Raw genomic sequence first — 11,891 nt, forward strand, 5'->3', positions numbered from 1 at the left:
CGCCCCCTAGCTTAATCAAACAGCTGTATCTCCTCTCTACATGGCCCAATCTGCTCCAGATTTTGGGTGCATCGCCAGGGAATGCTGCCGAAGGCATCAAAGCGGATCGCATGGAGGATGGCGCTCGAGCGTCGGTGGTGGCTGGCGGGAGGCGGTGCTGGAACATCCGCGGTGGCTATAGGCCTGAGCGGCGCTTGGCTGCGAGGGCCGCTTGAGGCTCCGCGGAGCTTTAATTTTTATTAAAATTATGTACTGCATCTTGAATAAAATGCAACTACATAGCATTTTTGAGAAGTCTGGATTGCTTTATGTGTAGTTGCACACTGCTTTTGGCTGTTGCTCATGGGGAGAGACATTTCAGTAATCTAAAACTGATAGAAAAAATTAAACAACCTACTTGCATACTGGATGTGTACTGTTGGATGTTAAATTCATGAGCAGTAAATATTGTGCTAATTAACAGTATTGAACCAAAGAAAGCAAGACAGATGCAAGCCTTTAAAATTGTGACGCTTTTTATGGGTCAAGTAGACTCAAAAAATTGTAACAGCAGCTGCACGGGGGGGCCAAACAAATTTTTTGTCAGGGGGCCCACGATTTCTGGCAGCGCCCCTGCATGTGCTTCACTTTTTGAAGGAAATTACTAACTTTTTTCTTTCACTCAGAATGGTTGAGTATCGAGGTGAGGCCAACAGATTTTGAACAAATGGAAATGATTTACAAGTGTAACAGCATCTTGTTACACTTGTAAGTAAATAAACTTACAAGTGTATGAGAAACTTCATATGAAATTTATTTGGGTTTATTTAAAATGTAACGGACACAAAAATGAAAAAGAAAGGGAGAACAGTGCAGAAAAGGTTTAAAGGTGAAAACGAGTCAGGCTAGAAGTCTTTTTCTAAACCTGCAGAAAGAAAAAAACCGAAGCAGAGAAACCACAACAACAATCAGCCAACAACAATCAGCATGCACATTTATAACAATGGCAATTCTGGCACCACTGAAAAGTTCACAGGAAAGGCTTAGTGGCAACTGCAGCTAAACTAAGAGTTTATCTGACAAACACCTGAATCTAAAGACCACTGTGTGTGTGTGTTTAATAAATGAACTTTTTTTCAAAATCTTCAAATTTCCTAGGAGTTACATTTCTCATAGCCCTGGGATATGTTTGCATGCTGACCAGTTATTAAGCTTTAAGCTCATTCAGTGAAGTTGTCCGTATTTTCTTCCAGGTACGACGTTTCAATTCTCACCTCGGCTTGTAACGACAGCTCCCTGCTCCGCCACCCCGACCGCCGCTCCCACCCCTCCATGTACGCCATGGTTCAGAAACCCCACCACCTCTCTCAGCCCACAGCCTGCAAAGGCGACATGGCAGCCATGATCGATATGAAGAAAGACGAGGCCGACCACGACCGAGACGGAGTCCCGTACGACACTCTACACATCTATGGCTACGAGGGACCAGAGTCTCTGGCAGCAAGCCTCAGCTCTCTGGACAGTTCCTCCTCAGGATCAAACTTGGATTACGACTTCCTCAATGATTGGGGGCCGAGGTTCAAGGCACTGGCTGAGCTGTACGGCGTGGACGGTACTGACTACTACCATCAGTACTGAGAGCAAACGTGAGAACCCCCCACCCACCGAGTGCCTCACAAGTTCACGTCTTGTGCGTTGGTGGTTGAAAACAGCCATAGAAATAGGACGGACAGAAAACAGGAACATCTTCTTACAGTAGGCAGACAGCCGAGCGTCTCCAAGACACTTCGCCAAACACAATTTTGTTTTTTACTCTATCACGTGTGATTCAGCAATCCATTTATGTTTGTGTCTCTTATCTATTCACTCATAATCACTAAGCAACCTTCTGGATCAAAATCCAAGAGGTTCCAACACAATGAATGAAGGTGACATCAACAAATATACCAATTTTCATCTGGTTTTCATTTGTGATCGAACATCGGAGCACCCTATGGATGCAACACAAGATTCAGCAACTGGTCAAAGAACTTGCAGAAGAGGATTTAACCTTTCTATTCCACTTGAAAACAGATGCTAACAGATGAAAGGCTGCAGAATTTAGCCAATCAGAATTAGCAAAACCAAAGCACTGTCATTTTAAAACAACTCCAATATTTGCTTATGCTAACGCTATTTTAATGAACCTTTAAATAATAGCACATTAGCATTGGGCCATTATGCGTTAAAAAAAGATCTTCCTCAGTGAAATTTACTTTAAAAATGGAACATATAGCATTACTCTCTGGAGTAAATATGTGGTAAAAGTGAATTTGTGTAAATAATGATGTTACAGCAATGGATATGATTTACTGATTGACTGGGTTTTGTTCAGGGAACTAGCCTGCAGGCTGCTGCTTGTTGGTTTTAGTGTGACAAGTGTCAGTTTAAAACAATGTGACCTTTCTAAGAGACTTGGGTTTTTATTTTATGCTCTAAAAATCTGGAAAGAAACTTGCCAAAATAAGACTTTCTTTGGTTTCTCACTCAAGGGCAGAGAGGCCATAGGGATGGTGTGATATAAAACTGTTGGTGTTTTAAAACTTTAATTTTTGTAATTGTTTGTACGCCTTGTAAACCTAATCAGAATTGATCTGGGATTCTTTGTGTATGCTTTAACTCCAATATGAAGCAACATTTTTGGTTATGCACAAAGTGTTGCTGATAAATCCCTTTTTCTTCACCTATTCAAACTTTTGAAGAAGTTTTCTAAATGTGAACACATTCATAAACTCTTGGACTTTATATGACTCTCTATGATTTTATATGAAGGATGGAACCGTATAGGCTTCCCAAAATTTCCAACATGGACTCTTATCCAAGAGAGGAAGTCTTATATTGGTTTCAGTCCTACTTGGTATATAACACACTCCAAGTGACAGCAACGCTTTTCTGAACTTTGTTATTTTCAAATAGAATTGCTTGGGGATTTTAATGTGCAAAAAAAATAATAAAATCACAGGAATTTGAGCTGTGAGGGTTTGGAGGTGTTTGATCACAGCGAGGTGCCGGCTGGCTTTTCTTTATCTAAGACATTATTAACATCCGTCTTTGGGAAATGTTTGGCTCTGAGCTCCCACTGCGATGTCTAGTGGGTTTTCACAGTGATATTTAATGTCTTCATGGAGAAAAGTCATTTTTCTTCTTTTTTGCTCACCATCGGGTGTCTGAGGAGCAGTCATGTTTAACAATTTAACATGAGTTAAATTTAGCCCATGTTTTGATTTTTATGGACCAAGACCTGAACAGAAACCCAGTTTAGAAGGTGGTGTGTGCCTTCATGGGCCAGACTACCTCTGTGCTGAAAGAGAACAAAACTAGACAATAGAAAGACAGAAAGGAAATGGCTCTACTGCTGCTCTGACAGAATAACAGCTTGTTCCTGGCTTTTATTTGACAGAACTCATCACAGTTATTGTTGTGATGAAAGCTGAGTCCTCAGAGGCAGAGTCAAACAAACCAAACTGACTCCGATCAGGAAGCACAGAGCAGCAGTAGCAGCTTGTTGGGCTGCAGTGATGTGCTTTGATAACTTTAACCTCTCAGCCTTTTTGGCTTCTGTCCGCTCATCGAACCTCCAACCTAATATCAAAGTTTTCTTTGGCTGATTATTGATCTGTGGCTCAGATTTCTTTTTAAGAAAGCATTAAAAATATTAAGGACTTCCTGAAATGAGTCAGTAGTTCATGATGGTGTCGTCTCACCATGTGTGAGAGAACAGTCACTGCAAAACAGAATTTTAATGTTATTTTTACAAATGCACCATATGTATCAGCATCTGTATCGGACAATATTTGTTATTTTCATCAGTATAGGTCTGATGAATACACATTTTCATATCGGTTCATCCTTAAAAACTTTTTAATCAAATTATTACAAATTCCCAATTTGAGCCATAGACAACAACCTGCTAAGTCACCACGGTTAAGCTAACTGTTTTTGCTAGATTAGCAAAAACAGCTGTCTACATTTGTATTCCCCTGACAATCTGCCAACTTTTCCTTAAAGGTTTGACAGAAGCTGCCATTATTTCCAAATACTCCATGATTCCTGACCAGCTTTGCTGTAAAAACCTGAGCAGATTTGACGTACTCTGTTTAGCCTTCCTGTTATCTCCTGAAATGGTCTGTCTCTTTGACTGTAAACATGTCATGATAGTGGCTACATGTATTCAACATGCTGAATACACAGTTTCTGCTTAATTAGATTCTTACAACTCCATTGTGCTTTAATTTGACTTCAAATACTTTGATACTGCAAGCTAGCTTCTAGCTGTCTTCATTCAGTAATAACATCCACACCAAAGAGTTTTGACCTGTGACTTGGCAGGTCGTTCGTCCTATTTTTGACACAAGCTAAAATTTGTCCAATTCTGGTCTCAAGTCAATTTCTTGTTGCAACTTTTGTTGACTTTTAGTGCAGCTATGGAAAATAATGAAGACTTTGTAGGGTACAAAATGCAGTTTTAAGAATCTTGAAGGCTTTGCTGCCTTTGTCATTTGTCCAAGTTTAGTGTTCATATTTTTTATTAGTTATCTTTTTATTTTCACAATAAATATAAAAGTGGAAGCTATCGATAGCTATCGACGCATAGCTATCGATGCTTGGGTGACTGAAAATCAATAGATAAATGAAACTGTGAGGATTTTTACATAAACCAGCCAGAGAGACGCTGAATGGAATCCAAAAATAATCTTAATTTATTACAAAAAAGTTAAAAAAATAATTAAACAATGAAGAACTGGGCCCAAAACTGAGGTCAACATAGCAAACTACAACTCAGGTAGTAACACAAAGAACTCAAGCACAAAACTGACCTAACAAATAAGAAATGAGGAGAACTTAAATAGTGGATGATCAGACCACGGCTGACACATGAGGGGTAATTAAACATACAAGAACTTAAACAAATACTAGTCAATACAATACCACATCTTTAAATTAAATAAACATTAGAATGAAACTACCAAATAGAAGAAACATTAAAGAAATGGTCAAATTAAACTAAAGAAAACCAAATTTCCTCGTCCCCTGACAAACAAATGGAATGATCTGCTTAGGAGGTTTGCCAGCCATATAAGGATGTCAATTAGCTGGAGCTCTTCTGCGACCCTCCAGAAGCAGCTCCAAAGGAAACTGGTAACTCAAAACAAAGAAATCAATTTGTTGCGTTTAACAAAAATATAAAGAACTGACAAATAAAGTTAACTAAATGTGTGCACTGCAAATAGTTAACTAAGAGTCAGGCTAATGAAAATATTTTTTAAAAATAAAAATCTAAACTATTCATTAATTCAGGTGTGTGTGACAGTAGGGTCAGCTGTCACAGAGACCAAAGCAGCTCTTTGCTCTTTCTCAGAACAGTTTATATGGAGAATGAAAACTAAACATAAGGTCACATTTTTATTTTTGTATTTAGTTTCACGCTGACATACAAATCAAAGTTACAGATCAAAGTCTTGACTAATCCAATCCTGTTTGAACCTCACAGGTGACATTTAAAGTACATATTTCCATCTGAATAACTGGTAGCAGCAAATCATTCAAAATGTGTCTCTCTCTTTTCTTTGGGACATTTTGAATAAACTTCCTCTGCTGGGTTTCTGGCTCCTGGGTAACTGGAGTAATCAGGAGTAACTGCTTCCCCACAGACTTCCTGACCTTTAACCCTGGCCTGTGGAGCAACTGGCTGAGAGCCCGGCTACCACTCATTATCTAAATAATAACAGGCTGGTCATAAATGATGGCTTCTGCCATTAAAAACTCATTCATAGCCAGCAATAAAGCACAAAAGTCACCAACTGTGTGCAGTGATGACATCATGCCGTTGTTCTGAAAATCCACTAATGGCTCCTTTGTTTAGAAATGCTTTAGTTTATTTGCTCTGCTGCTTATTCTGTTTTTCTTGGCCTGCAGTGCTTCTTTAAAAGCCAGACCTGCTGGGAATGTCACAGGATAAACGTGGGAACAATAGCTAGAAGCCGACTCTTTGATTACTTCACTTTTATATTTATATACAATGAGAGCAACCTTACCATATCTTCCCCTCAGCCCCCTTCTTTGTCCTTTAATCAGCTAAAACACTGGACCCGGCTTCCTGTCCACTTGGGGGCTGGCCCCGCCCCTTCCTGTCTGCATTCTCTCGTATTGTGTTGGCTTCCTGTTAAGAGGAGGTTGGAGGGGGAAGAGGGAGCGATTTGAGTAGAAACACGGGATGAGGGGAAGAGTTGGGGTTAGGGCAGGATAAGGAGGGACAAGTGGAGAGGAGAAACACTACAGAACAAAATGTCTGATGAAATACTGGGGCATAACGCAGAAAACATGAGAAAAACCTTATTTATGAAGCAATACATTTCTTTTCATAAATCTAAATTTCAGATGAATTTTAAAAATAATGTGAGAAATTATCATGAAATATGCATGAAAATTTAAACAGTTTTAGGCCATAAAAACAAAAGGACCAAAGTTGGGATGGAAACAAAACACTGACTGGACTGGAGCTTTATTTATTTATTTATTTTAAGGTTTTATTGGCTCTAGCCTTTATTTGATAGTGAATTGACAGGAAGGTAGGAAATGAGAGAAGGGGGAGACATACAGGGGGAGACCAGGCCAGGAGATTTGAACCTGCGACAGCTGCGTTGAGGAGTAAGGCCTCCTTATCTGGGTTGTGCTCAACCCCTGCGTCACCATAGCACCCCTGGGCTGGCAATTTAAAATCCCTACAATTGTCGGTGTTATTTTGACATATTTTAGAACTCACTACGCCCTTTAATCTGTCATGTATTGTCATCATTTATGTATTTACACTTGTTTTTGAAAACAATGTGTGTCTAAAAAAATAGAAAAGGATCTGCCAGACACCACACAAGTTCAGTATGTTTTTTTTCATCAAGAAATATTTGCTGCACCATTTTATTGTAGACAATGTAAAGACGTTTTTCAAAGATGAAGATGAGATATTGTATGCAAATTTTGTTTTATAAATGTGATTTGTGTGTTAGTGTATGCACGGTTCGAGTGGTTGTTGTTTCACAAACCGCAGAGATTTGTAAATGAGCTCTCAACTTGAGAAAGGTTTTCATTTTCTGTAAAAATCTTAAGGGAAATGATGGGATTTTTAAATATGTCATGGCAAAAGCAGTTAACATCTCATTAATGTTAGTATAAAAGCAAATTAGTTGGTCTTGGAGGAAGCTAACGGCTAATCCAAGAAGACTAAAGGAGACTACAGTGTGAAAAGTGTCCTAATGCAAACATTATTTTAAAACCTTTAAGCCATTGACATGAGCATTCGCAGAATATTAAAGAAGCCACAAACATGAAAACGTGGAGGTTAACATTTTGTGAAAATGGTGACTGAAAACCGCTTTTGTTTCTAGTTCTACTTGATCTCAGCTTCAGCTGGTGATTAACTTTTCTCTCATATCTTGACTTTCTAGTGAGTTCATTGGTCATTTTTTAGAGACTTTTTTTAAATGGTTTTTTGAAACATTTCAAGTCAAAGTGAGAACTTAAATGGAGAAGCATTGTAAAAATCTATGGAGTTCACTTGAGCTGCTGTAATTATTATTTTTGCTTTTAACATTACATAGACAGCTACTGCAACTGGAAATACCATTTTCATTCTCAGTTTGTGTTTCACATAGGAAGATCATCAGTGGCGCACAACCTCCAACCTCTATTTGTCGTAATAATCAGCGACTTCTGTGTAAATAGTTACCAAATCTGAAACATGATTTGAAGGTTGATAAAATAGCTTTTACATAAACTGCCTTAAGATTTTTGAGAATCTTAGTTGTTTAAACTAATAGAAGACCACTTTTGTAGTGGTCTGCCTTTAGTTTGACCTTCTGTTTTAAGATGACTTTATAGTAAATGAAGATACTAAGAGTTATTCTCTCTATATAACCTTTCAACATAAGAGCTCTTCAAAAACTATCCATTAAAAATAGCTAAAACAGTTTTAGGATATTAATGGTGTTTCTTTTGTCTTTAAAAAACTCAGCTTGGATTCAGACAATGAAGACAAATGTCTCAGGGTGGGATCCAAGCAAATAAAGTTTTACATTCATAACAAAACAAGTAACATCTCTGGAATTAATGACACTGGTCTAAAGTGAACTTATTTGAATTTTTTGCGCATTCCTCAAGGGATTTTACTTTTAGAAAATCTATGTAGAGAAAAATGTGCTTTTCTTTATTTCTAAATTTGGCATTTTTTTATTTCTGAAAAAAAAAAATCGACAGAAAATTGCATGACGTGAAGAATAGGTATCCAGCCATAATGATTGGTTTTAGTCTCCATTGCATTCATGTACATAGAGTGTCAATCTCATAAAAGCAACAATGATTTTTTTCTTTATATAAATATGGAGGTTTGTAGGGGAGGACCATGTGCCTTTATTATTAAGAAAAAACAACATTTTTTTATGTTTAGCACAATGTTTTTTATGTTATTTCTATGGTGTATAGCAGCTACTTTTTATTACCTGCCATTATTTGTAAGTGTAAAAACAAAATAAATGGCAAAAAAATCTTGTTTGTCATCTGTTGTTTTTTTTTCTGTTTGAGTTGAATACTTTTTAATCTGCAACAAAGTATTAGTTGCGAAACTTTTAAATAGCAGACCAACACAGTGTGTATAATGAAGGAAAACGATACATGGTTTATATATTTTAGAAATACAAATCAGAGAGCATTGTGAGAAAAGGCTAGCCTGCTGGCTAAAAAGGCTAACCAGTCTGCCACTTTCAAGAAGTCTTTTTATGTAAAGTTTCAAATGTTATTTGGGAGGAAACTAAAGATGTAATTAACCTGCTAGACTCTTAGTCTAACAAGCTAATATTCCTCACAAAAACCATTTTTACTGACAAACCTCAACTAAATCCAGCAGGAGTTTATTACATATTTTGCTTCAGTATTCCACTTGTTACCAGCATGGGGGTGCTGGGGGTTACTTTTAAAAGGCTACATATAAAAAGCACTGGTGTTCTGACTATAGCACAGATAAACAGAACACCCGTAACACCAGCAGAGTGATAACACTGCAGAAATGCATGGCAGGTGTTGCACCCAAAAACCAACCACAATTCCAGCCACTGATTGTAAAAATGGCACTTACAATCAGACCAAGAACACAAGCAATTCAGGCAGCTGACATGTAGCGGGAGAAACAAAGACACACACACACACACACACCTTAGCAGCGGCCTGCCTAACTATAAAGTCATCTGCCCTGCCCATCAATCAGCAGTGCGCTTCTGCCCATACCTGGTGAGCAGAATGGGGAGGGTGGAACACCATCCCACCACATTCTACCTCCCAGAGTTGCATCGTCGCCTCAACGATGACCTTTGGACACTTCAACACCAAGGATGAAAAATGGCAAACTGCGCATTGGAGACTGGCTGTGTAGATCCTCTGGCTTGACCCATAGGTCAAGGAAGGTGATGGACATTTGAATGCTGTCCAGCTCTTGAGTGAACAGTGCAACGCAAGTGTGGATGAACTTCTGCAGAAGTTTGAACGGGGTGCACATTTCCTGAAGTCACCTGTGGAGGCAACCCTGGAGCTGCAGAGGTGGGTACTGAAGTATCAGGAATTAACCAGCACAAGTCATCCTCCAGAGAGTCAACCCCTTTGAAGGCAAAGTAGGCTTTAATTGCAGGGGTACAGGTGTGGGCTCCTGCCCAGCCCAAGCCTTCAGCATGTCACAAAGCACATTTTGAGTTCTCTGCAAGTCACCCATAGGAGCAACAGTATAAACTGGCCCTCCAGCTGTTGGAACTCTCACGACCTGATGGATAACCGGGTTCCAGAGGTCCTGGATTTTATGACGACCTCTAGCACTATGATCGCACAGATAAACCAACTGTCCCTCCTGCAATGGAGCCTCCCATATACCCTGATACTCTTTTCTACATCCTCCAGCTGCCAGCAAGTGATCCTTAGCATGATGAAAAGCCATAGTTAGTCTGGTGTTATGCTCAGCAACCCAGTCCTCCACCTCACCTGGTTCAGGGTCCCAATCACGACCCAACAAGAAGTCCACAGGCAGCGGTGGTTCACAGCCAAACATAAGGAAAAATGGAGACTCACCAGTACTCTGATGAGGGGTAGTGTAACAGAAAAGTACTTGTGGAAGACAGGAAGCCCAATCCCGCTTCCTAGACATTGGTAAGGTGCGCAGCAGGTTATGAAGAATTCTATTGAATCGCTCACACTGCCCGTTTCCAGCAGGATGGTAAGGGGTAGTGCGCAACATTTTAACCTCATAAGGGTTACAGAGCTGCTGAATTAATGCACTCTCAAAGCTCTGACCCTGGTCTGAATGAATGCAGCTTGGAATCCCAAATCTGAAAAACCATTCAGTCAGCAAAACCTGGGCGACAATAGCTGCTTTCTGGTCCCAAGTTGGAACAACAATGGTGTATTTACTACATACATTAATAATTACAAGAACATTTTCCAAACCATTTCATGAAGGCTCCAACATGGCAAAATCCACACCCGCTTTGGATGTTGTTAACCAATGGGATGGCCATTATTAGTGGTTATCAGCCCCACTGAATGGCTTCTCGCGGTCCCCTCCTGTGCCTCCTATTAGGCTCAGTAGGTTGTTATGTACCATTCGTATCGCTGATCAAAGCAGCTTATTGCTCATAGAACTTTAAAGCTTTTTTCAAAAAAACCTTTACTTACAATTTATTTACAACTAGTTTGAGTGGAATATCAAGAATTTACTATAAATAAATGCCAGATGTATCAGTCATAAGACTTGAATTCGGTATCTAAAAATACAACACATGTACTACATGTGAGGATTTGAGTTTTCTGTGTGTTTATTTCTAGGTTTTTGTTCTTGTGAATCTCTGTGTTGTCTTGTCCACCCCTTGATCATTCTCAGCTGTGTGTCATTGTGAAACACACAAGACCTGGATTAAAGTGGACGTGCCTCCTTTCCGAGTTCAGTAATGGGCACAGTGTAAACAGGGCAGTCACTCTCCTCTGCCTGGAATGTTCCCCAAGTAAACCACAGCCGTTTCTCCTCCATCCTGAAACCACGTTGTCCTCGTCACTGCTGCTGCGGTTGCACCTTTTTCATCCCCTCCTTTTTTTTTTTTATTGTTGTTGTTTTTCGACAAATGCCAGGAGATTCATGATCCACCAAAGAAAACAAACAAGTTTCCCTGATTACCTCCTTGTGTATTTAAACCCACCTGTGTTCTTTGTCTGTTGTCGGATCCTCGTCGTGTATGCCGTATTCGTCTTTCGTACCATCTGTTTCCCTGTGCTGCCACTATTGGACTATGTTATTTTGGATTCTTCATTAAATCATCTTTTCATCTTCTACACCCTGGGTCAGTCTGTGTTCATCCTCACCTCATCATCCATAATCATGACACTACAAACTGATCACGCAGCAGAATATCAGCATTCAGCAACCCTTCAGGAGCATTCTGCTTCACTGGTTTCATAAGTCATTCAAGGCCAAGGAAAACTGCAACACTGTTTCCTCCTCTTGCTGCTACCTAGAAAAGAACGTATGCTGAACAATATATGACTCAGCACAACCATACAACTCCCTCAAGATAGCCAAGATCTTAGCTGGGTCATTCCTTTCCTTTTATTTCCTCCCTTGCCTCCCCTCTAGATGATCAAAAAGGAAGAAAGCCTGGTCTGCCACTGACAAATGGCAGGCCGAATACATGATTGGGCCTCTTCAGTTCACTCATTGATCACAATGCCAGTTCTACTACTGAACATAGGACATCGTCAGTCCCTGGGCACAACCACCAACTGCTCAGCAACCGCATCGCCAGCAGGCAAGACACCACCAGCCACTTTATGAGTTCATATGCACAAAATAG

The 11,891-nt window shown here is 39.7% G+C and overlaps 1 protein-coding gene and 1 long non-coding RNA gene across 2 annotated transcripts in view; one reads left to right on the forward strand and one right to left on the reverse strand.

Annotated features, from left to right (window-relative positions):
- cdh5 (cadherin 5) overlaps positions 1-4,237 on the forward strand; it is a 57,838-nt gene extending 53,601 nt beyond the window's left edge. The window contains exon 14 of the mRNA XM_007542266.2: positions 1,233-4,237. Within this exon, the coding sequence (XP_007542328.1) occupies positions 1,233-1,617 (385 nt within the window). The 3' untranslated portion in view covers positions 1,618-4,237. The remainder of the gene's footprint in view (positions 1-1,232) is intronic.
- Positions 3,679-6,525, reverse strand: LOC107834575 (uncharacterized). Its single transcript, XR_001660371.1, has 2 exons — positions 5,346-6,525; positions 3,679-4,654 (listed from the first exon to the last, which is right to left on the reverse strand). It is a non-coding gene; the product is annotated as an uncharacterized LOC107834575 (long non-coding RNA).
- Between the last annotated feature and the right edge of the window lie 5,366 nt (positions 6,526-11,891).

Source organism: Poecilia formosa, unplaced genomic scaffold (genome assembly GCF_000485575.1).
Source record: "Poecilia formosa unplaced genomic scaffold, Poecilia_formosa-5.1.2 Scaffold670, whole genome shotgun sequence".
NCBI classification, from domain to species: domain Eukaryota; kingdom Metazoa; phylum Chordata; class Actinopteri; order Cyprinodontiformes; family Poeciliidae; genus Poecilia; species Poecilia formosa.